This window comes from Equus quagga, chromosome 2, assembly GCF_021613505.1.
Source record: "Equus quagga isolate Etosha38 chromosome 2, UCLA_HA_Equagga_1.0, whole genome shotgun sequence".
NCBI lineage: Eukaryota > Metazoa > Chordata > Mammalia > Perissodactyla > Equidae > Equus > Equus quagga.
In genome coordinates, this window is record NC_060268.1 from 39140609 (window position 1) to 39167091 (window position 26483).

Here is a 26483-nt window from a genome sequence, read left to right on the forward strand (position 1 = left end):
GAAGATTAGCCCTGAGCTAACATCTGCTGCCAAGCCTCCTCTTTTTGCTGAGGAAGACTGGCCCTGAGCTAACTTCTGTGCCCATCTTCCTCTACTTTACATGTGGGACGCCTACCACAGCATGGCTCGCCAAGCCGTGCCATGTCCACACCCGGGATCCGAACCAGCGAACCCCAGGCCAATGAAGTGGAATGTGTGCACTTAACTGCTGCACCACTAGGCTGGCCCCTCTAGCTATTTTTATAAACACACACACACTTTAACTGAAATAAGGCCACATTGTTTAATAACTTGCATTTTTAAGAAATAAGGTATATCTTTCTGTCACATTAATTTTTATACAGCCTTATTTTTGATAGCTACATAGTACTGCACTCTATTTACTCTGTCCCATGTAGTTGGACACTTAGCTTGTTCTCAACAGAGAATCAAAATTGTGGTCTCTAGGGTGTACTGGCAGGGCAGATGTTCTGTGCTATTATTTAGAAGTGGAGCCCTGAGCTTTAAATGGTGGAGGGGACAGAGCTGAAAGCTAACCAGCCTGACATCTCTCTAGAGAGGCACCTCCAACACTCTTCTCAGTAGGAAACTCTGCGGCTGTCAAACCACGCTGGGCTGGGCCAACACCCAGCATGCAGCTCGCACTCAGCTCGGACGGCTCGGGTAGCGCAGGCCTGGTTTCTCAAATGCATTCCGGTTTGTGTGTCTTCCATCCTCACTCACAGACCACAGTCTCCTGCACATCCCCCCAACATCAGCACCAAACAATGCTGCCAACACTTTGGGCTCCTGCTGCCAACATCTCAGTCAGCTAAGGGAACTGAGAAGAGAAAGCTCAGGAGGCGGAGGGCAGGCAGCCTACACAAAAATCCGAGTGCTGTTGGGGTAAACAAGTCTGGATTCCCCTGGGTGCATGAACACCTACCCTATTTCCTCATGAAGGAGCCCGAGCTCTGAGCACACACAGGGCCCCTGTGTCTGGCCAAGTGGATGAATGAGGGCGGTGCCCACCCAAACTTTCCACCCTGTGCAGGGGACGTGGCTTCAGACTGCAAACCTCTGGAAAACTGGCAAGAGGAAATGGGCACATATTTGTAGGGGTGGACAGGAAGGAGCAGAGCCATTCCCGCCCCAGAGGCACTTGGGAAATAAGCCCTACACTCTGATCCCTGGGGTACCCGCCTCCCAAGGGCTCACAGGGAGTATGGGATACAAGGTAAACCACTGCCATCCCTGCCCCTCACAGGGTGACTCCAGAACAGAAGTCTTATTGAATGAATACTTGATGAATACTCACTGGGGAATTTAAAGATTTCCCGTCAGCAATTATATCCGTCAGAGCCACCAAGCCCCAGATTCTGGAACTGCTCCTTCACCACAGCCTCCAGCCCAGCCGCCCGGGGCTGTCCCTTGCCCACTTACTGCCAACATTCTCCAGAAGTAGTTTCAAATCCACGGGAGGGTTTGAGCAGATGGGGATGGCTCTGCTGCCCTCTGCTGTTGAAAAGCTGCCAACTCATCAGCTGTGGGGGCCAAATTGTCCGAGCAGGACACCTAAGTCAGCAATCAAGGTGGCCTCGCCAGGGCTCGCCTCAATCTCCAGTACAGACACATCCGTGCAGTAAATTAGATTCCCTCCCCAGAGCGTGCAGGGCAGGCGCAGGCAGATTCACCAGCAGGTTGTGGGCCTCTCCCTGCACCAGCCAAAAGCCTTCAAAAGACACCTGGCTGATTGCTGTGGCTAAGAGGTGCCCTGGTCACCTTGGTCCACGAGAGCACAGCAAGAGAGAGACTTAAGGCTGGCATCAGTGAGCTCTCCGAGTGACCCTGAGATGTACAAAGATCATAATAAAGTCATCGCTAAGCATATGCCCCCACGGCTGTCCCAGACACAGTCGATAGGAGGTTGAAGGCCTGTGTTGGAGGGGATGTCAGATGTTCATCGGACTCAGGGATGACAGAGGCCCTGACCCACACCATGATCCCCCCAAAGCTTCCCGGGTGACAGAAAACCAGCCTGAAGCATCAGATGCCAGTAAGCAGCCCTCCAGGCTCCAGGCCTGCCATGTTAAGCGGGCATTCCCTGAGGGACTGGGGTGGTGTGATCAGGGCTTGGCCGGCTTCCCAAGGAAGAATCCTCTTCCAGCTTCCAGGGGTCTGCTCGGGAAACCGCTGGTCAATAAGCCCTGTGGGAGTCAGGGCTGGGTCAGGGTCTCAGAAACTCACTGCCTAGAGCCTGCTACGGTACAAACATACACTCGCTTATTAATTAACTCGCTAATGCCTCCTTATTGAGCACCTGCGACACCCCAGGTGCTGGGGATACGGCCGTGAACAGGACCTGAGTCACCGGTCTCATGGAACCACAGCCTAAAACAGGAGAGAGACACTAAATAGTAGACACTGAATACGTTAATTAATTAATTACACTAAAGCACAACAGTGCTGTGTCATAACATGGAGCACACGTCCCAACAAGGGGCTTTGCTGCCAAAACTTCACTGCCAGCCACAGCCATAGTGGCAGAGACCGTGACCCCAAATGGATGCTCCACAGGGCCAAGGGTTTTTATTTTTGTTATTGGTTCATTTTTGCTCATGGACTTCTTCCAGGGGCCTAGAACAGTGCCTGGCCATAGAAGGATTAATTGATATTTCTTAGATGAATGAATAAATGAATACAGGGCCATGGGCCACCTGTCAGGTGGGACTCCTCGGTCCCAGCCCTAGGGTGCTCAGGGGTCTGTGAAGGTGCTGAGGCACCAGGGGTGGGGCCTGACCCACAGGGTTCTCAGTGAAGGTTTGGGCCCTTCCTGTATCGTCCAGCTAAACAGGCCGTGGCTGCACCTGAGGTGAGGGGGCACACAGCTTCCTTGTTTTCTTCCCCAGGGACTGACCCTCTGTCCCAGCTCTGAGAGGCCTGGATGTCCTCTGACCCAGCCAGGCGGAGGCTAACGTGGCCACGAGCAGCTCTGGTCGCAGAGTTGGCTCCCTATGTTATGGGGTTCACCTGGGGACGGGCCAGTGAAGCCCTGAAAGGGAGGGTGCAGTGGCCCCCTGATGGGCTAGGTGGTGCCTCAGTTCTCGGGAGCCCCATCTCTTTGTGGACGGGTCACCGTGGTAGCCTCTTTAGGCTAATGAGCCACAGAAGCCCCATTAGGCCCTAGTGTGCATTGTGTATTTATTCATAGCTTTCATTTCAGTCGAGAAACCCATTTCCCTTCAAAAATATCTGAAGGATGCAAGGAAACAGTTGTCTTTCAGTTTGGTCATGGGGTGCAGGCCACAACCGAGGGTGTGAAAGTGGAGCCTGCTCAGGAAGGCCACTCCAAGAGGCCCCAGGAGCCTGCAAACGCACTGTCTCGTGACTACAATAAAAACCCCGATTCATTCTCTGAGGATGCGAATACCTATTTCTAGAAGAAAAAGATGTTTCTGTATTTATTTTGAAGCCAATTAAATCGCATTTGACCAGATCATACATCCCAGATGCAGGCACCCTGAGCCCTGCCATCAAGATGGTAAGTGTAACCCACTCCTGTCTGAGTGTCTCCTTTCCATAAGGCTTACATTAACAACACCCTCAGGATGGAAGCTTCCCCTCCTGCAGCCGCTCGATCCTTGCCTCCACTGCTTGACCCTTCTTCCTCCTCCTCCTCCTCCTCCTCTCCCCTCCTGAGGCAGGCAGGCAGCTCACAGGCCCGGCCTCCCAGCTGCGTATTTTAAGTTGAACTCTCCGTTCAGTGCCGTCTCTCTCTGGGGCTCAAAGCAGAAGGCCGTCACCCATCTCCAGGGTGCAGCCAGGCTGCAGGCCTGCTTGGTCCAGCCTACATAGTATTCTTTGGAAGTCTGAGCCAAAATTTGAAAACCAGGTGACTTTACGTACAAATCCAGATTTCCAGCTTCTGGGGAACCATTCAGGCCCACGGTCCCAAAGGGCAGCGGCCACTGACAGGGCAGGACTTCTCTCCGAGGTGGGGCCTGCCCTCCCCTGTCTGCACCCCACCCCCGCCGTCTGCCCCCACAAGTTCCCATTGCACTCGCAGAATTGTTTTCTTCCTGGAAGAGACTATTGGAACCCACATCTCTATCACAGGTCAGAGAATAAGGTGGTCAGAGAGGGCGGCATGGTTTCTCTTCGCGTGGCCTGCCTGTTCACGTTACCAGCTGCTGGCTGCAGGCATCTGAGTTGATGTTGCCTGCTTTCCAGAGAGGACTGTGGCCTCCAGTGCAGCTGGCTTCTTGCACTGGACAAGAAAGTGGTCAGTCTGGCCCTGGAAGGAGCCAGGTGGAATGGCCTCGCTCGGGAAGACATGGTCAGTATGGCTATGGGCATCTAACACCACTGTAGCGGGGTGGACACCCTGGTCAGGCCAAAGCAGCTGAATGCAGCACCCAATCGGGCTCATCTGAGGCTGCCCGACACAGCTCAGGGAGACCCTGAAATCAGGCCAAAGGCTGCCCAATGCTGACCTCTAAGCAAAATCCTCAGTGAGCACAGCTTGCTGTGTCCGGCAAAGTCCAGCCATGTCCACAAACCCCCATCCCTCTGTCTGGGCCCCTGAGCCTGCAGCAGCAATGCTGCCTGAGCACATAATCCCACAGCGCTTGGCAGCGCTGGGCAGGGCTGGCTTGAGGAGACCGCCTGAGGTGACCTTCAAGGTCCCTCTCAGCTCTAATTCCCTTAAGGTTCCGGGATTCTGCAAAACAGGTGTCGCCTCAACGTCAAATCAACCTTGAACATAGTCTGAGAGGGCTGCTCATCTGACTTTTTCATGTGAGCTTGATATTGACCCTGATATCAGTTTCCCCACATTAAACTCAGCATATATGGGGTTAAAACCAAAACACTCATTCCCTGCTTACTCTCTGGCTTCCTGGCTCCAGAATCCACTATCCTCCATGGAGACAGACACCGCCAAGGACAAGCACCTGGACTATCTCCTCCCGCAAAGAGATACGGGCTGGTGGGAAAGCGGCTGACCAGCAAGGTCATGAGCTCCCACTTCTCTGCAAGTGTCTCAAGGCCAAAGACAGGCTGGTGGGAAAGCTCTGACCAGCAAGGCCATACGCTTCCCCTCCCCTACTAAAGCCCCAAATAAAAACCCTTCCTTTTAGCTTTTTGGGGAGTTTGGGATTTCAGCATTAGCCACCCTCTCTCCTTGCTCAGCGCTGTGCAGAAATAAAGTTCCTACTTTCTTCCAGGACCCCCGGTGTCAGAGATTGGCTTGCTGAGCAATGGGTGAGCAAACTCACTTCAGGTTTGGTAACAAGCTTAATCTACTTCTGGAAATGTGTCCCTTTTTGCTTAAATGTTTTGGGAGGCAGGCAATTTCTCCTTTATTCACAGGAGCCTATGATCACGGATCAGCATTGGGAAGATGAATTCATTGCGGTCTCCATCCTAAACCATGGAACCCTCAAGTGGACCCAGCAACCAGCCGGACAGGGTGGCAGTGCCTCTCCGCCCCCCTTCCCTGACATTGTAATGGGCTCCCAGTACCTGCATGGCCTTGACCTCGGGGAAGTCCCCGGCGGAAATCTGGTACTCCCGCTGCAGCTGGATGTAGATTTCTGGCAACCTGCTGATGAGCTCTCTCTTCTTGTTTTCCTTTCCAAATACGCTGGGCATCTCCTTCTTCAGGTAGCTGATGATGTAGGCATGTACCTGAAGGGGTATATGTCAGTGAGACATGCCATTTAGAACTGCACCAGAGGGACAAACAAGATGGCTTCCCATATGCATCATAACACATAACAGGCACCCCACAGAGCCATGGTCCTCAGGACAGGAGGAGGGTGAGGATTCGAGGAGAGGATGAGGAAAAATTACAAGCCTGATTTTGGGCATGTAGGACGTGAAGGATGTGAGGGACAGTGAGGTGAGCTGTCTCAGGGTGTCTGGAACGCAGGCCCAGAGCTCCAGGGGGACCTGGAGTAGAGGTGGTGGCCAGAGCCACGAATGAATGAGACCACCCAGGGAAAGTGAGCAGAGAAAACCCCATCACTAAGGGCCAGGAGGAGGAGCCAGAAAAAGACGTTGGGAGGTGGCATGTGATCAGAGCTATGGGAGGATGAATCTAGAGGAGAGGTGACATCTGAGTCGGGCCTTGAAGAACAGGTAGGATGTGTGGGTGAGGGGAGGGATGTGGCAGCCCAGGGGAGGGAAGAACACAGATGGAGGTAACACACTGAGGGCAGCGTCATGTACGTGGCTGCAATGCAGGCTTAGAAGGTGGGGAAGATGGGCTGCATTTAGACTCTGCTTGGTGGGTGCTAGGAGCCAATGGAGGATTTAGAACAGCTTTGCTAACCTAACATTGTACTAGTGACAGTTCTGGGAGACTGGAGAGGCCAGAATAATGCCCAGAGCTCCCTGCTTTCCAGGTAGGCTGGTGATGCTTGGCTGGGGACGGGGTGGGGTGAGGTAGGGTTGCAGAGAGAATTTCCCTTGTAACCTTGTCCTAAAATGCATCCCCAAGGAAGGGCAACTGACTTGGGGAAGTTCCATGGCTGTGCTCAGTTGTGCCTCTGAGTGGCCATTCCATGTCTGTGTAGAGAGGAGCAGTATGGTGGGGGGGGGTTGGGGGGGGGCGGGAGGGGTGGTGGGCTGGGCGGGAGCAGTCTTAGTTCTGCTGATTAACCAGAAGACCTAAAGGAAAGTTTCACCAGGGTCGGTGCCTGGGAACACCAAGAAACGAAACTTAGGGCTGACGTAAACAGCTGATCTGCAGAAATCTGTGCCCAATGAACAGTGAGATGAGAATTGCCATAATGTCCCTGTGGACAGTTTAGACCCCGAGATCGCTACAGGTGGCACTAAAGTCATTTCTGCGTAAGACCAGCTGCCTGGGACCAGGCTGCTCAGCAGAAGCTCCCTGTGGGAGAGGGACCCCCAGTGCGCGAGGGGGGGAAGCCCCGGAAACCCTGATCGCCTGGGGGTGGAAGGCCCGGGACTGTTCCCGAGGGGTGGTGAATCCCACTGGGAGGGCTCTGCTTGGTCTGCGTCACCCCGTCCCTAAATCTCCACTCTTCTGCGGATTTCCAACTTTAGGACATTAAGACATGTTCATTACAAAAGTGCTCTTTGTCTATCTCGAATCCTACAGAGTAATTGAGAAGTCAAGAAAATAACTAAAACAAGAAAGGACGAAAAACAGAGCAGTGATTACAAAAAGAAAATGACTGTGTGGCTATGGAAAATCCTATTAAAGAAAACAGACTTCTACTGTAATCTTGTGGGAGAATGGAAATTAAATAAAGGGGTAAGCAGACACCTTCCATAGCTCAGCGGAGGGCCTCTGGTATGGATACCCACCGGGCACAGCCAAAAACACTGTGCTAAGATCTGAAACTAAAATAGGTGCACAATGCAAATGCTGGCATGATCGGACCAGACACTGCTACCCTCTCCATCTGGATAAAGGACATGTCAACATGAGCACACATCGTAGCTGTTGCTACAAGTATAGATTGGGAGAGATGCTTCTAAACACTTCTGTCACTAGTAAACTTGTTTATTTCCTTATTTTTCAAATTGAAACAACTTAAAATATTTACACAATTCTTTGAGACAGCTGGAGAAACCCAAAGTTTGGGAATCTTTTATTTAGAGGGATGGGCTTTAACTGCATTCTTGAAGATATGAGGAATAAGTGGTGAGATTGACGACTGACTTGCCTCGGAGAGTGAACACCTGGCTGGGGGAGGGCCTTGTGCAGAGATGAAGGACTTGGAGCAGCTGCGTATACCAGGGAGAACCAGTTGCTCATCGGCTGTCCTTGCGTCATCTCCTTGGCTCGGCCCTCCTGGAACCTCTGGACTGGGCCTGGGGGTACCTCTCCCTTCCATGCTCAGGCCTGCCCTGCCCTGGAGCCAGCCCCAACTGAAGCGGGAAGTCCCATAGCTGCTCAGTCTCCCAGCTGCAAAGGTTTCTTACTGTGAGCGCCCCCACCCTTCCTCACCTCCCAGCTCAGGCCGGGGGCAGCAGGGTTCCCCATGACCCCTCACCACCTACTAGAGTGGTACTGCAGGGCTGCCAGGTCCCTGCTCAGGGAAGGCTGACTCCCCACCCAGCTCCCAGCCCCCCTAGGACTGGCACCCTCTTCCTGAGCACTGAGCACTGCCTGGGGCCCAGAAGCCTGCTTTAGCTGCGCTAAAGTGCAGGGGTGTGCACCTGCCACAGCTCTCCACCACCGCCTGGCACCTGCTCCCTCATCTCAGCCCTTGTGGTGTGCGCTGGCTGATGACTGAGGCTGCAGGTTAATGGGCCGCCCCTGGACACCAGGCCTCCAGTGCCCTGCCATGACCGGCGCAGTTCTTGTGCCAGGCTCAACTCCCTCCTCCTCCCACCTGCCTGGCACTACCTGAGTCATGACCCTCAAGTGACCTACTCATGCTGCAGGCTACTCTCAGCCTCCACCTCCACGTCCAGGAAGTTCCATTGGCCTGATCTGTGGAAGTCTCCAGTTGTACTGCCTCTGCATGGCCACCCACCTCCTGCCCTTCCCTGGGCATCCTAAGACAGTAATCTGGGGTCAGGTTCTATGCATGGGCCTTGTCCCTAAGAAGTCTATCAAGTTACAAGGTAAATTATCATCCTCAGGATCATGGAGCATTAAATCTGGAAGGAACCCCATATATCTGACTGAACTCCAGGTTCTAGGAAATTCAGATGACCTACTCAAGGTCACACAGCTAGTGTGGAGATGCAGAGCTGGCACTAACATTTAACTGTCCTTATAGAATTAATTGCTTTCTGCGGGTATGAATTAAAAATCTTACTGAAGCTGTTGAAAATCTGGAATTCAAAATGCACTGTGTCCTATGGCACAACAGTGTGGGAAACTCCGACGTCTGGCTTCTGACTGTTCCTAACTCCCAGGGGAGCTTTGGAGAGGTGATTTGCTCTCCCCTCCCCATACACGAAACAGACACGCCATGGCACACACCATCATGAATGCCACACAGGATGTGGGTAGGCTGCAATCTTCTGGCAGGACGGCACCTCATAATTTCCTAAGGACTCTTGGTAAACACTGGGGACGGCCTGGATGGCTGAAATTCCCAGTCAACTTCAAAAGCTCACTCCTGCCCTAATGTGTTGAAGACGCCTCTCCAAATAAATGCAGGAGTGGGGCCAGACCTGGCGATGTCTCCAGGGAAGGAGGTGGAAACAGTGTGAGAACTTTTGTTCTTATAATGAGAGAAAACTAATGGAGAAAAGGAATAGGAAGGAGAAGAGAGGAGAAAAGGGAGCGGGAGAGGCAGGACGAGACCTAGTGTGGAAGGTCAGGGTCAGGCCCTGCCACCACCGTCCACTCACTGAGCTGCGTGAGTCATCTAATTCCCACCTCAGCTTGCTCATCCTCGAACTGGAAATCACACCCTCACCTCACAGGCTTGTTACTAGGAGAATCAAAAGAGATCACGCATGTGATTGCACTTTGTCTACTAGCAGGAGGAGTGAAAAATGTCATTGACTAATAGTCAAAGGCCAACAGCTGGAGGGGTAGTAACACCAGAGAAGGCTTGTGGCTACTTAGTCCTCACTGAATAACTAACAAACTCTATATATTTGAATAGTAATATGATGAATTAGGGTCCCACATGCTTCCTTCACAAGTGAATGACACTGAACCCTGGAGGCTTTCGAACATTCTTATCTTGTCCAATTCGCCCTTTGCCTTGTATAAAACTGGAAAAGCCCCAACTCATCCAAGGGTGAGGGCTGGGAGTAAATCAAATGGATCAGAAAGTCAATTTTTCCCTGGGCTGGTAACTCAATGAGCAGAAAGAGATGTCCTCCCCTGTAAATGAACACAAATTTGTAGTTCATGTGCACACTCTGCCACAATCTCATTAATCGTGTCCAGAGACAAGTGTTTATACATACTCAAGACTGAGAAGCATGTACTCAGAATGAGAGTGGATAAACTCACCCTGGCTTGGAGGGCAACCCCCAGCAGCAAGTGCTGGAAGCTTCCAGTGCTCATGGTCAGTAGCAATGGAAATGCTCACAGAATTTGGATACTGGGGAGCAGTTTGGGGAAAGTCAGGCTGAGAAAACACAGTTCTACACCGGGGGCAGCCTCATCTGCAAGCTTACCACGACCTGTGGGAGACCTGTGTCTTTGTAGGCTCAGCCGGAAACTTGCATAGAGCATTTAACATCAGGGGATCAGCATATTTTAAAAGTGGGTTTATGATGATATAAAAAATCCAGTTCATAAACTAAAGACCCAAAAGATGAACCCATGTGGTAGTAAGAATTTGAGACTGCGAGAGGCAGAGAAAAGCGGCTGGTTGGTTCCCACTCAAGCAGGGGTTTGTTATTCTGTGGAAACAAAGCTAGCACCAATAGCATACGTGACCCTGAAGAACCTTAGGGGACTGAGGTGGCCCACCCAATCACTGACCTTCAAAGAGATAGGCTTCCTACACGGACGCAAGCACTGACACACATTCACAGCAGCTTGGGGCTGCTGACTGAGCTGTTTTTGTTTGTTTGTTTTTTGAGAAAGATAAGCCCTAATATCTGCCGCCAATCCTCCTCTTTTGGCTGAGGAAGCTTGGCCCTGAGCTAACATCTGTGCCAGCCTTCCCCTATTTTATATGTGGGACACCCGCCACAGCATGGCTTGATGAGTGGTGTGTAGGTCCGAGCCTGGGATCTGAACTGGTGAACCCCAGGCCGCTGAAGCGGAGTGTGCAAACTTAACCACTATGCCACAGGGTCGGCCCTGACTGAGCTGCTTTTAAAAGCCCCATGGTGGACTAGGCATTAAAGGGGTCATCATCAGCCACTGTAGAATGATTCTCAACACAGCTTAGCCCAGGTCCATTTGGTGATTCTCAAAATGCCTAGCTTCCCCATAGAAGGAACTGGCAGTGCAGATGGAGCGGAAGGCTGGGCTCTGCATGTTACACGTGACTAAGAGGAGAACATGCTTTGAAGACGAAACTAACTCCACAGAACTATAGTAAACTCCCTAAATCACTGACCTCGCCTTTTCATCCTCATTTTTAGTTGTTCCTTCCTCAAATGTTGACTCATTTTTTGTTGGAAAAAATCTCCAGATGGGGAGGACCTTTCCTATCCTTGGGCAACGTGTTTATAAAGGCTGAGGTCCAACGGTGAACTTGCCTTGTTTTTTACTTTTGTTTAGCTTATCCCATAAAATACTATTACTCGGAGTTTCTTTAATTTGGCTATTTTAATTATAGCTGAATAAAACTAACTTATATTTTCTAAACTGTTTTTTGGGCTTTCCTCAAATAGCTTACACTAAAGAATCATAAGATGAACCTTGACTGGCATCTTAGATTATGAACAGTCTTCAGAGAAGGATGTTCACGGACATCAGAAGGTGTGATCTTTGGGGCTAACCACAAACCCACTCTAAAGGTTTCCTGTTCCTTGAAAGAGAGAGTTGTGAAAAAACATGTAAACAGAAAAAGCATGGAAATCATTAAATTTCAAGACAGCTTTGGCAAGGGTGCCATTTTTCATATCATTAAAGTGTCATCTTCATGACACCTTGAGTCTGATTACAGTAGAACCCAGCAGGACGTTAAAGACAAACTTATTTTATTTCTAGATGGTCCATGGATTCTGCCTGATTATGGTGTTTTATAGACATACTCCACACCCCAACTCAGATCTGACATCTCCTAGGTGACATCTGAAAACTTACCCTTTGCATGCTTTCAAAATGTCAGCTCGATAAACCTCTGCACTCTGTAGGGTTTATGTTGATGGAGAATTTTATGGAATAAAAAGAATGACAGATTCATGCAGAAAGCAAGGACACAGCAAAGAGCGACAGATACCGTCTACTCTGGATTTCAGGGGAACACTTTCTGGATGAAGGAGTCAAGACTGACTGGGGTTTGAATCTATATTTTGCAACTTACAGGCTGTGAAGCCTTGGGCAAGTTACTTCGCCTCTCTGAGCTTCAGTTCCCTCCCGTGAGAAATTAAGAAAATGCTCAACTTTCACAGTTATTGACAGGATCAGACAAAATAACACCTGTGATAGAAATCACAGAGCTTCTGGAACAGTGAGGGTTGGCTTACAAAAGGAAAACTGGATCAAGAGCAATGAAGTTTTATACACCAAAATCAAAGAGCATTTTTAGGAACTATAAATACGGCAAAGAGAAAAACTCAGGTGACTCCTTCTCCTTTGAAGCAACGACAAGTTCACAAATGGCCACAGAACTGCAGATGGTGTAAGCTGACGGCAGCGGTTAGTGGCCGAGCCCATTGTGCTGAGTTCTGCATCTCGTCCACCCGAGACTGTTTCCTGTCCCCCTCGCAGGGTCGTGGTACCCCAGGAGCACACTGGCACGGAGCAGCTCAGGCTGGAAACATCTGTCCTTCAAACATTTTCCTTTATGAAAAGGAACAAGCCAGATACTATTCTTAGGAAGGAAAAAAGGACCAGCTTTTTTCCTAGAAGTAAGCTCAGCAAGTTGGCCGCCCCCCGCCTCTACACAAGGGCTGCATTATTCCCGGCGTCCGTACACAGCAGCACTCTGTGCCTCTCTGAACAGAGGCCATGCTACCCCTTCACAGGGCCTCATGCTCCAGGATGGCAGGGAAGCCCCACGGTCTTGCCACTCCCAGTAAGCCCCCTGCTCTACATTTATTTATATGACTGAACACAGCTGTGTCTTGAGTCACTAGGCCCTCGGCAATGAGTGGCAAATTAAAAATGCCCACAGGCATTTAAAAAATTGTTCAAAAAACCCTTGAAATCTGCAAAGGCTATGACATGATTTATCAGCCTTGGTTATAAAAAAAAATGTTGGGTACTGTGTACCCTGAAGATTAAATCCAGCCATACCAGTGGGAGAAGAGAGAAACCACAGGCCAAAGTGGGCATGGAGTGGGCAAACCCGGACATCCTGCCACCAGGCATGAGGCCCAAGACAAGCAGGAGAGGGAAATCATTTTGGGAGAGCTGCAGATACGTGGACCTACAGACTGGTTAACACAGCTGCCTTGCAGAACTGGACAAAAGTGGCTCTAGCTCCGGAAAGGAAGCAGCCTGTGCCAGGCAGAAAGGATAAAGAGCAGTGACTCACAGGGGCGCCAGTGACTACAGCGTGGCTGAGCGAGACGGGAGGGGTGCATGAGGCCGCGCTGGGACGCAAGTTGAGGAGAGGGGGAAAGAGCAGACTGAGGTACTACGCAGGAGGCCGCGGCAGCCAGAGATGGGTCTCTTTGGACCTAGGAGAGACACTGCTGTGCGGGGACACTGGCATGAAGACAGAGCCCACGGAGGAGCAATGAGGAGGTGATGGAAGGCTGGTCACCTGCCTGGCGGTCACCCTCAGCAAGGCCCTCCCTGCCTCCCCTGGCTAGGCCCCCTCCTCAGAGCACAGTGTCCACCCCTCAATCAGCACACAGCTCGACATTCTGTAACAGGGGGCTTTGGCGCCACCTCCTCCACCAGACTAGGCTCCCCGGCCTTTGTCCAGGGCTGCTGAGAAACTGTCGCCTGAATGAGGCAAAGTAGTGGCAGGCCTGCTGGGCCCTAAGGCCAGATCAGAAGCTGCTCACTGTGCAGCAAGAGGATGTGGGAAGGGACACGAGTTCTCTGCCACCAGCAGACAAAGAGGAAGTGAGCTGACCTGACCAGGGTACTAGCAGATGTGGAGAGGCAGCCCTGTGGACTGGTTTTAGCTGAAGTGACAAGGCCGAAGCAGAAGGCTGGAATGAGAGCCAGGAGGGCTGTCTCTTAGTCCTAGCTTTGTCCCTAACAGGTTAGGTGAGACCCTGGAGAATTCACTCATTTTGTCTTTGTAAAATTAGGGAGTCAGGACAGACCTCTGCTTCCCAAACTTGGCTGATCATGAGAATCATGTGGGGAGCTTTCCACACACACACACATACACACACATATGCAATGCACACACATGTGTACACAGGGACAGGCCCCCACACATGTGAATCAGAGGCTCTGGGGCAGGGCCTGGAAATTTACATTGGTTAAAGCTCCTGGGTGCTTCCGACGATCCCTGGGACTAGATAAACTCTGCAGGTGCTCGCAGCATTAGAGGAAGATGATTTTATGAAATGTACACATAGCTTTTAAAGAACTATTTTTTTTTTATACTTTTTCTTAGAGGAGTCACACGCTTTTCTCTCTTCAGAGATGTAACAGAATTGACTAGACTGCTCGAGGGCGGGCAGCAGGCAACCCTTGGCCCCTCTTGGGCAAACTCGTGGGGCGGCTGAAAGTCTCAACTCTGCGGTGGGGGAGCAGGGAGCCACAGCGGGCGTGCTCACAGGCCGCAACCCAGAATGCGGATGTGGTGCAACCCCAACCAACGCACCCAGCAGGTAGGCTGAGCCAGCCTTCCTCCCAGGCTCCTCCAGGTCCATGCGGTGACACGGGGATCTATGCATTAGGCACAGGGTGACTGGTGGTGGCATCTCAGTACCCTACTAGTCTCTCCCATTTGGCTGGTTACGTGCCCATTGACCTAACAGAATAGCAGCTTCCAGGTAGCGAGCGCGCTGATCACTCCCTGAGCACCAGGTGCATCGCCAAGCACTTTGCAAGGCCTGTCACATCAGCTCCTTACAAACGCCGTGTGACATGCTCTTCCAGCTCCATTTTACAGATCAGAAAACAGGTATGAAAAGGTTGAGTCCTTTGCCCAAGATCACAGAGCTAGGGGCCAAAATCTCAACACGGACACTGTTCCATGTTCCATTCCCTAAGGCTCCTGGAATGGAGCCTGGCCTACCGCCACCTTCCCTTGGAGGAGAGAGTGGGAAGGGTCCCCTGCACCAGGCTGCCGCCCAGGGCGTCTCCGGGCTTACCTTGGCCAGCCTCGCTCGCTTGATGAGGTCATTGAGTTTGCGCACTGCCGCCTTCTGAGGAAGGCTCTGGATGTCCCTGAAGAGGTCCTGGGCCTCGGCCTCGAAGAGCCGACGATTGTCAGTGTTCTGCAGGGGCTGCGCCCAGAAGGAGCCGATGTAGACGCGCAGCACCTCGGGCGTGTTGATGACCTTGCCCAGGGACCACATGAGGGCCCCGTAGACCCGCATCAGCTGCTGCGTGTCCACCTGGTCGGCCTTGTTCAGCACCACGCGGATCTTGTCGTCCTGGCCCCGGAAGGCCTTGATGGCCTCCGAGAACTCGTCCGAGATGTCCAGTTTGTGAGCATCGAAGAGCAAGATGATCCTGTCAACCCGTTCAGCGAACCACTGCAGGACCTGGCAGAAGTCGTACCCTGGGTGGAGAGAGGAGCACGTCAGTGCAGGCAGGTGCTGTGGAGATGTGTTTACCAGGACGGCTTGGGCATCATCTGGTTCTCCAGCAGCTGCCAGGGAGGGAGCCCCGTCTCCATGCTGGAGGCAGTGGAGGCCTCAGGACCTGAAAATCATGTCCAACGGGGCCTCCCTGGGCTGGGTGTATCGAGTTAATGCTGGGGATCCTGGGAGCCCTTCCACGGGAAGAAATAGAAGTAAAAAGGGGCTCAAGGTCACTCTGATTGGGCATTGCTCACTTCCATATCTGTAATTTCATTTCGTCCTCATAAGTCTCTTACTTCACCTAGTACAGTCCTTCGGATCAATGGCAAAACTGATCAATGGCTCTGCAAAACTGCAGGCCATGGGTCAACAGCTCTTACTTCTGTCAAAGTCTCACTTTTCTGAAAGTACCAGAGATGGACAAGGAAGAAAACCTGGAGGCCGTTCAGAGTCCCACGGGGTGTCCAGAAAGCACAACAAAAGAAGAATCGCCTTCTCTTAACCCAAGTTTTTAAGAGTGTTAAGGGGGTCAAAGGTCAGCCTGGCTGAAACTGTGACCAACATTTATCATTTGGACTATTTTTATCTTAAGTATGTTGTAAATATTTAAAACATGTCTCACAGCCATTCTGTCAAATGGTCTGTGGCCAATTTCTTTTTTAAAATGGCCAGGCCCACAACAAATTGTTTATTTCGCTTTGGCCACATCCCAGGATGCTCCAAATTGTGCAGCTAAATAAACACCCCTGTCAGCCTGTGGTCCAGGACTTTCAGGAATTTCCCCGGGGAGGTAGCGTCCCATGAAGCAAACAAGAGGAGGCCGGTCCCACAGGTTTATTTTTAATCTCGGTCTGACCAGCTGTGGAGTCAGTCTTTTCTTAGATTTTGAAAACTTCCAAACACATAGAAAAGTCTAGAGAATAACAGAATGAACGCTGATACACCCACCTTGTAACGTGAATACATTTTGACACTTGGCCTTGTTGCTTCAGATACCTTTAAAAATTTGTCTGGTTTATTTATGTAAGAAAATACTATATAGCAGTGAGGGTGAACTAGATTTTTCACTCACCAACACAGGCAAATCTCCAAAAAGCTGGTGAGTAAAAAATCAGAGTCAAAGGGCTATGTACAGTATGATAACATTCATGTAAAATGTTAAAAAACAAAGCAATACTCAACAGCCTATGGATACACACCACAGCACAAATACAAAAATGTTAACACCAGTTCTGGATGCTGGTTGACCCTGGGGATGGGGAGAGTGGGGGGTTGAATGTGGCTGAGAAAGAGTCTAGAGGAGAACGAACTATCAGGCAAAAATAAGGGGGTCTGTGGCCTAAAGTTTCCATGAGTTTGAAGAACAGGAGCAAGGAGAATAGCTGGGCGAGCAAAGTGGATTCAGACACATTCTAAATAAAGAAAACAAGACATTCAGAAGCGCTGAAGTCCCCGTGTACACCTCCCCAAGCTCCTCCTCAGCCTCCTCCCCCGAGGGAACCACTGCCCCGGACGTGGTACTCAGCCTCCCCACATGTGTGCACACCTCCAGCTCATGCTCCTCACTTCTCTGTTCTGTCTCTCTGTAGCACGCCCTGATTCCCTGGGGATAAGGAGCACAAAGGTAGTTCTCGGAATGCGGGCCAGAGTTTATTTTCATCGCTGTCAGTAGCCAGTTTAGAACAGAGGAAAATCAGAGGCCTATTGAACATGTCACACAGTGGTGTGTAACGATTCAGAGTCAAGATTTTACCCTGCGCTCTGGCCCTGTGAGGCCAGAGCAAACTGCCTCCCAAGGCAGCAGTCAGTGGGCCTGTCATTGAGACGGACTCGCATGGCAGAAGGCCCAGAGGCCGGGTAGCAGATCCTAAGCTGATGAACGCTGGCACTGTTCTCCAGGAGCCAGGAAGATGCTGTGGAACCACCCAGCAGAAGGACCTGCATGTGACCTTGCTCTTCCAGTAGGGATGGTCGGCTTCTCTCTCTGACCCAACACTCTTTACTTGGTCTCCTTTGGGATCAAAATCGGGTAACTGAAGGTTCAGAAACAGATTAAAGAAAATGCTGTGTCCGGGGTGTACGCTGGAGTGGGCATGAGTTGTATTTTGCTGAACACCCTTCCTTTTGTCGGGGTCAAAAAAAGCTGCAGCGGTGGCAGACAATCCCTGGCCCCGCTTGTTAGCAGGCTGGGGTATGGAGAGGTGGTCTAGAATCAGACAGTCCTGTCCTTCCACCAGAGCAGGGTACTGAATCTTGAGGGAATGACGCAAAGACACAGGGAAAAGCAGAATTTATTCATGGTGGAGGCGGCTGAGTTGAGGTCCAGTGGTGGTGGCTTCCTAACCTAGTTTTTGAGCCTAGCTCTCCAACCTTCCCATTAACTCTGTGAACAAGCTGATCTTCTGAAAAATTCCTTTTCTGCTTAAGTCAGCCAGAATCAGCTTCTTTGATTTGTTACTAAGAACCATGACTGGTAAATAATTATTTCCCACATTTAAATATTTCTGAATTCTGGATGCTTCTTACAATTAGTGCTCAAAGAAACTTGTCACCACCGGTGCACGTGCAAATTCAGCCATGCAGACATGCCCCCCTCCCTCCGAGGGCCACCTGCGTTGACAGGTTGGCCTCGACAGCACCGTACGTGTTTAAACTTTAATTTGCTTCCTAACAGTTATTTTAAATGTCTTTTTAAAAGACTTCATTCCAACGCTTCAGTGCAATAAAAAGCTACTAGGAACAGAGCTGCCAGGTGTAAGTTTACTATAAGGGAAGCCATTACTCATCGCTGGAGGAATGGCCACATGTCCATATTTTCTTGTTTTAAATAACACCGAGAGCTTACTAGGGTTTAAGAAGTGCAGGTAGGTAGAACTGTGTTTGTTTGTCACTGAGCAGGTGTAAAACGATTGCTTGTCACACAGCAGGTAAAGCAATCAAAGGTGAAGAAATCTCCAGGTGTCTCAGAAGCAAGCAGAATTATCAAAGTGAGGGGAGGCTGGTCTGCTCAGTGTCCACTCCACATACAGTTTTTATTATTATTATTCCGTGGCATTAAGTACATTGACACTGCTGTACAACCATCACCACCATCCATCTCCAGAACTCTTTTCATCTTCCCAAACTGAAACCCTGCCCATTAAACACTAACTTTGCATCCTCCCCGCCCCCCAGTCAATTGCAACCTCCATTCTATTTTCTGTCTCCATGAATTTGTCTACTCTGGGAACCGCGTATAAATGGAATCATACAGTATTTGTCTTTTTGCGACAGGCTTAGTTCACTTGGCATAATGTCCTCAAGCTTCATCCATGTTGTAGCATGTGTCACAATCTCCTTCCTTTTCAAGGCTGGATAGGTCTGCTCAATTCTTATATCCTGAAATAATAGCACCAAATACCCATCTACCAAAAAGTTCTGGCTGATTTTTAAGAAATGATTTAATTTAATGATATGTTAGTCTGCCTGCTGAAGGAAAACAGTGATTCAGAAGGACCTAGAGACCAGTGATTCTCAAAGCATGGTCTTGCATCAGAATCAAATAAGGGGTTTGCTAAAATTTAGACTCTGAGGCCGCTCATCAACATTTCCTCGTCTGTAAAATGGGGCTAATGATGGAATCCACATAGCTCATGGGGCTGCGGAGTTAACATACGTGAAGCATTTACAATCATCTTGGCACCTAGAAATCTCTCCAAAATGTTATCTACCAGTTATTTAAAAAATCTTTGTATCCAGTCCCAGAGTACAGTGGGGGTACAATAAATGTTTCTTGAAGGATGCTTGATTGGGGCCAAGCAGAGTCTGCAGCCATGGAAACAAACAAACAAATTAGGGTAAATGGGACAATGCAATGGTGCTTGAACCAAGTAACAGAATAAGTGCTCAGAAAACAGTTAATGGAAGATACCGATCTAGCAGAGAACCGCTCATATTTTACAAATAGAGCTAGTGGACTCACAAAGGCCAGAGGCCTTTCTTTTGGTTGTGAAACAGATGGAGTTCTACCAGTTGGTCTTAAAGACCCTGGGTTATTCCTAAAAGAAAGTTACGATCCTAATCAGAGAATCCCCCCTGGCCTAGGACAGTCCTGCATCCCCTCGCTGGCTGGCATAACTCAGGGCATATGATGTACTCAGTAGGAGCAGAGCAATGAATCTTCTGTTACAGAGGGTGCTCAGGTCCCTATTAACACGAGAGTTCAGCCACACTATGCAAAGTAGGTCTGTGATGGCGCTACCACTTAAAACAAGGTTTAAAATTAGTGGCCCTCAGCTTCTGTTTTGTTTGGCCTACATGGTGTCTTTACATTCTGAGCTGACTGTCTTTGGTCTAGACATGCACTGCCAGTTCTTACAGACTGCCAGTCCACACACGTCTCCAGCACCTGGTGACCACTTGTGAGCAGAAACACTACAGCTCTGACTCAGCCTCTGAGACCAAACTAGGTCCTCTGAGAAGCGGCCCCCCCCCCCCCCCCCCCAGCTCTCCCAGGCTCCTGCAGGGGTCTTACAGCTCCCAGAGAATTGCACCCTGAGAGTTCACAGGTGTCTCCCCAACAGGGCCGTGGGCGTCCGAGGACACAGGCCCTTCCTACCCTGCTCTCTCTAGCTCCAGAATAGTGCTCAAACAGGCAGGTCTCAGTAAATGCTTCCTGAAGGACCGAATGTTCTCTGTGGAAAATGTGTTCAGAATTCTCAGAACTGACGTTAACAACCTTTGGCACACGTCTCTTGGAAATTGGAAGTACACTAAACATCTTGGAATCCAATAATACATTTCAAATACAAAAGTCACAAATGGGTTAATTAATCATTATTGAGTGCCTAGGATGTGCTTGCAACTGTTGCTGAGGGACACAGTTCTACAGAGGAAGGCTGCTAGCTTTCTCCATAACAGCCCCACGCTGGAAACAATCCAGATGCCCCTCACCAGGCGAATGGATACACTGTGGCACATCTACAGGGTGGAATACTACTCAGCGAGGAAAGGAACCAGCTACTGACACACCCAGCCACATGGGGGAGTCTCAGAAACATGCTGAGTGAGAGAAGCCAGAGGCTAAAGGGCACACACTGTACGATTCCATTTATATTAAATTCTACAACAGGCAAAGCTAAGCTACAGTGACAGCAAGCAGACGGGGGTTTGCCTCTGGCTCAGGGTGGGGCTGGAACTGACTACAAAGTGGCCAGAACAAAGAAGGAACTTCTCAGGGAGATGGAAAGTTCCTATTTCTTGATGATGGTGGTGGTTCACAAGCGTGCAATAGTCAAAACTCATCAAGCTGTACAATCAAAATGAGTGCATTATTATATGCTATACTTCAATAAAATTGACTTAAAAAGTGAAAAAAAAAAAAAAAAAAAGAGGGAAGGAAAAAAAGATTGCAATGTTGCCAAACTTGTTTGAAGATACACATCTCCACCAGCTGTGGCTTGGACCAGGAAGCTGAAATTGGTTCATCACGGGGACCGGGTGAAGAATCAGGCTGTCTACGGAGCTGGATTGTTGGATTCAGCTGAAGCAGGAGCCCTATCCTTTAGTCGAAATCGGTCTTAGCCAAAGAGGTTAACGTAAAATTTGGCTCATCCCCTGGAACTTTAAGAGTCGTATAATTTCACGAGTGTCCCACCTTCTAGCCAAGGTGATAAAAGAGCCTCTCACAGTGATGGATCAGGGACGAGAATGCTCTGAGTTTATGGGAATTGGTTCTAGCTAGGCAGAATGCACCATGGCCCGGGGCACATACACATCTGGGCGTGTGTGTGTGTGTGTGTGCACCCGTGTGTGTGTGTATGCACATGAGCACGCATATGAGTGTATTGTATGTATTTATGTAAGAGTGTGTGTGGAGGACACAGGAATCAACATAATAATAGAACTGTCCTCATGGTGCTCAATATATTTTTAAAATTTATTCACTCATTTATAGACATTTCAATTCTATAAGACCTTCCAATGGAACTTTCATTAGTCTGGAACAAAACAGAGATGTAATTAGTCCAACCGTTTAAAAATATAGTTTCTATCTTTGCAAAAGGACCCAAAAGCTATACAGCTTTGGGAGCTGGGAAAGAGAAGTTGTCCTGGGGAGGATCCTGGCGTGGCATTCCTGGCTCCAAGTTGAGAGGACAAAGGGAGGGGGCAGGAAGGAAAGGGCCCCCTTCTACCTAATCAGGGGCTTCCGCCACAGCCCTGTGGAAAACCGTGGGCTCCGTCCCACCAAAGAGACCCACCAGGAAACGGCATCTGAGGTTAGAACAGCGGCCTCGTGGCTCAGGTAAATGCATGGTAGGGGCCCTGAGGAAGCAAATTTGGCAGACTATTTTTAACAGAACAACAGAAAAAAGTGCTTAAATTTCTTCCCAGAGCTAAGTTTCTAATTACATGAGTTTTAAACAAGATGCGTATCAATAAAAGGATGCAAGATAATGGAGGCCAGCCAGACTTGAGGCCAGGTTCTCCCTGCCCATGTCCCAGCCTGTTCTTGGGGTGGGCAAGGCCCCTGGCCCAGTGGACGTGGCACAAGACTCTGCTCTGACCTCTCCTCTTTGGTGGGGCCCTGGCTGCCCTCTCGGAGCTGGCGGCTCCTGTTCCGTGCCTGGGCATTTGTACCCACACCCAGCGTTGACTATGCTGGTTTGTTTGTTAACACCAGCTTCTTTCCCTGAGTCCCCTAAGTGTCATGTCCATCTTTGTCCCTCCAGCACCTAGTCAACTGTCCAGCACAGACTGTCCGGACAGGCATTGAGAGAGTGTTGGCTGTGCCCCTTAACTACACTTCTTGTCCCCATGCTCCTCCCTCTCTGATCCAGCCCTCAAATGATTCCCACCCCTTCTTAGAACTCAGAGAGAGTCTCCAAACTGTGAGTGCCCTGCTCACTTCTAGAACAAATGTTTACAGAATAAACACTCCATGACCAGCCCCTACCTTACTTCTCCAGCCTTTGCTCAGTTCTTATGAAACCCTCCCCTCCCCACCCTGTACACCACTGGGCTCTTTGCTGTTCCCCGAAAGCACCCTGCACTTTCCAGCCTCCGCACCTTTGCCCAGGCTTTTCCTTCTGCCTGGAATGCCCGTCCCTCTTCTCCATCTCCAACTGCCCATCCCTCTGTGGTCACTTCTGTCCAGGACGCCTTCCCCACCCGTGTGGAACCGAGCCTCCCCGCCTTCCGAGGGTCTGTTCTCTGCCATGGCCCATCCACTAGACTATACGCAGCCTGAGAGCAGAGGCCAAGTGTGAATCACGTCGGGAACCCAGAGGCCCAGCACAGAACATGTTACAGCGTCTAAATCAGGTTCCCCATGGCGTATTCTTACAGCACCAATGATTTTTCCCTCACAGCACTTATATTCTATAACAATGTATTTATTTGGTGATTATAAGACAGAAATTCTATGAGGGCGGAAACTCCACCTCTCATTGTGTTCACCATGGAACACCTGAGATCTACTGCTGAACACAGTAGGTGTTCAATAAATTGTTTATTCCTCAAAAATTTAAAAATAGAACTACCATATGATCTGGCAATCCCACTTCTGGGTACATATCCAAAAGAATTTAAACCAGGATCTCAAAGAGATATGAGCACTCCCCTGTTCATTGCAGCACTATTCCTAATAGCCAAGACGTGGAAACAACTTAAGTGTCCACCGGCAGATGAATGGATAAAGAAATGTGGTATAAAAAAGTATCTAAATTACCCAGGTCGATGGCTGGTAGCTTCTGCTTTTGCTGCTTGTCCCAAGTCTGTTATTTTTTATTGCTACTGAAGCCACAAAGGAATTTTCTTTTTTTTTTTTTTGATGAGGAAGATACACCCTGAGCAAGCATCCATTGCCAACCCTCCTCTTTTTTTGCTTGAGGAAGAATAGCCTTGAGCTAACATCTGTGCCAATCTTCATCTATTTTGTATGTGGGTCGCTGCCACAGCATAGCTGATGAGTGGAGTAGGTCCTTGCTTGGGATCCGAACCTGTGAACATGGGCCACCGAAGTGAGGCAAGCAGAACTTTAACCACTCAGCCACGGGGCCGGCCAAATTTTTCATGGCTCGATCCATGAGACAGATTTTGGTCCTAATTTTGCTTGACCCTGCTGCTCATTTGATTCCTCCAAAGACCTCTTACCCCTCCCTACTGCACAGGGGTGGGAAGTTTCACATATGAGAAAGAGGCTTATTCTTTTTTCTTTTTTTTTTTTTTGAGGAAGATTAGCCCTGAGCTAACTACTGTCAATCCTCCTCTTTTTGCTGAGGAAGACTGGCCTTGAGCTAACATGCATGCCCATCTTCCTCTACTTTATACATGGGACGCCTGCCACAGTGTGGCTTTTGAAGAGGCTTATTCTTTAAATTACAGAAACTAGAATAAAGACTTTATATAAAAAAAAAAGTAGTGTGTCCATATGATGGAATATTATTCAGCCTTAAAAAAGAAGGACATTCTGCAGTATGCAACATGGTTGAAGACGTTACACTAAGTGAAATGAGCCAGTCACAGAAGGACAAGTATTGCCTGACTCCACTTACATGGGGAATCTGAAATAGTCAAACTCATCGAATCACAGAGGGGAACGGTGGTTGCCAGGGGCTGGGGGGAGGGGAAACTGGCAGTCACTAACCAAAGGGCACCAAGTTTCACTTATGCAAGAGGAATAAGCTCCAGAGAGCTGCTGGACACCACTGTGCCTGCAGTTAAATACTGTATCGTACCCTCAAAAATTTGTTAAGAAGGTAGATCTCACGTTGTGTTCTTACCACAATAAAATAAAAGAAAATAAATTTGGTTTAATGAAGTAAATTGACTTGAACAAGAAGTGTAACTGATTTTTAGCCAGTTAGAGGGTTTAGTTACTTAAATGGTGCTGTGAGTTTCTAACAAAAGAGCTATTACTAATTACAGGAAGCACAAATCATCTCAAAATAAACATCCAATATCTGGGATCGCCCAGGTATTAAATATATATTTTCAAAAATAGTCACTTCAGTTAACAATGACAACTACTCCAGTTAAACATGTGCAAGGAGTCCTTGTATTGTTTCCAGGCTGAGTTTAGTTTGCAACTGGAAAAGGCTGTTTTTGAAAATGTTATTGGGGTCAGGCACAGAATGATAGCTAAAAATAAATAATTGTAGCAAATATTTACAGAGCTCTCTCAACATTCCTGTACTGCCCGGGCAACTTTGTGTCAGTATAATCTCCTGTAACCCTCACGATAACGCCATGAGGCAGGTTCTACAAGTATCCTCATTGCACAGGTGAGGCTACAGAGACACAGAGAGGTTGAGTAACTTAGCCAGAGTCATCCAGGTATTTCCTGGGGGAACCAGGAGTCAAACCCAGGGACTCTGATTCCAGAGCCTGTGCTTTTACCCACTGCACTGCACCATTTGTACACCAGGATGGTGGGATTACAGGTGATTCTGATTTTCTTTTTGATCTAAAAAAATTTTCTAAGTGTTCTACAATGGATATACATTATTTTTCTGATTAAAAAAACCCATGTAAAACATTATTGGTCCCTATGTGACTAGGCTAACGATATTATTGAAGAGGGCATTCCTTTTCTTCTATAATGGTGTTTACAGCTAGGGTTTGGATTTCTAGTGCTTTCCAGCCTATCGCCCCCTCAAGAAACCCTGAGGGTGAAGCAGCATTTTTGCCACTACACAGTCCCTTGGGAGACCCTCGCATCCCTCACCCCCCGCCGCTCACCCCCCGCCGTGTGCTTCCCAGAGCAGTGGGAACACGCTGGCGGGAAAACAAGTCAGACTAAGGCTTAGCTCCTGGTGCCTCCCCTACCTCTCTCTCTTCTCTAGCTGGCTTCCTCCTCCTCCGAGCAGACCCGACACACCGTGGGGGTGGGGTGGGGTGGAGTGGGGTTGAGGGGGTCTAGGCTCCTGCTGGGTGTGGGGAGGGGCTGATAGCAACCCCTTCCCAGAGATCCAAAAAGGTTGCCCAGAGAAGATAAACACTGTGGCCTCCGTACTGGCACAGGTGTCCCGAATTCGCCTCTTCTTGTGGAGGTTCACTGTGTGCGCACCGCAAAGCGTTCAGTGGGTAATGGTCACCTTTTGGAGAACGTAATTGGCTACAAGAAAACCCCTGCGGTTACCGAGTTCCCTGCCTCACTGTGCCCGGCCTGAAGGGGGTCTGGCCACTCAGCGTACCACAATTTAAATAAAATCAAGGACCGAATCCGTCCTGGGATGGGCTTGGTGTTGTTTCTCCTCTATCTCCTCTCTTGACTTCTTCGCCCTTTGGAATTGAGTCCAACACCCTGTGAATTAATTTTTCTGTGCCTGTTTCCTCCTAAAATAAAAAAGCTAACCTTCAAACTTGACTCTCCATCCTCTGGGGGATGTTGTGCAGATGACGATGGGGCAGGTGGGGGCCACGTGACCCCAAGGGCCCCTCGCATCACAGCGTTACACCATACCGTGGATGGGGAACAGAGAAAGACTCTGCTCGAACAGTTAGCTGGATGAACGCTGTTGTGGCTTTTGGTCAGATGAGCAAGCAAAAGGGAAAATTGAGTTTCATTTCTCATTTTCCATCTCAGATTAAAAATTAGGTTAAGAAGCAGGTCTGAGCCCTAGAAAAAGACAGCAACATTACACGGCACTTTAGGCTCTTGGCGGAGAGAGAAGTTGGTGGAAATTACCAAGAAAAACCTAAATGTCCTGAGCCTGGCTCAGCCATTTCACTTGGCTGGGCCTATATCTATCAGACGCGTCAGATGATCAATTAGGATTCTTTCCAGATCTTAAATTAAAGTTAGATATAGTGGTTCTGAATATTAAGCTTTTCTGAAATAAAAAGTCAAATTCTCAGGAAAATCAATTTAGTGTCTGTATATAGACATCAACTAGTTACAACCAGAATAAGAATGTAAAACTGTTCAGATGGCTACAGGTATACTCAGTGACGAACTCTAAATGATACGATTAACAAGTAACAAGTTTCATTTTACTCTATGTGTTCCACTGGACTCATGTGCCATAGTATTTGGGGCTCATCTGGAGGTTCTTGCCTATTTCCACAGGGGTAGTTAGTTGCCCTCAAAATTTCTTTGTCATTGGATTCCAAACAACTCTATGCTGAAATAAAGCACCAGAAGAAAAGTCACAGAATCTGAGACCTTCAAGGATGCTTAAGAGGTCATCAGATTCAACCCTCTAATATTATTATTAACAGAATCCAGG

At 49.2% G+C, this 26483-nt stretch overlaps 1 protein-coding gene across 2 annotated transcripts in view; it reads right to left on the bottom strand.

The window, feature by feature from the left end:
• Nucleotides 1-26483, bottom strand: part of EHD4 (EH domain containing 4) — a 74123-nt gene that overhangs the window by 4236 nt on the left and 43404 nt on the right. For both annotated transcript variants that reach the window (XM_046653042.1, XM_046653043.1), the window contains exons 4-5: nucleotides 14839-15251; nucleotides 5503-5667 (exon numbers count right to left, since the gene is read on the bottom strand). In XM_046653042.1, the coding sequence (XP_046508998.1) occupies nucleotides 5503-5667; nucleotides 14839-15251 (578 nt within the window). The remainder of the gene's footprint in view (nucleotides 1-5502; nucleotides 5668-14838; nucleotides 15252-26483) is intronic.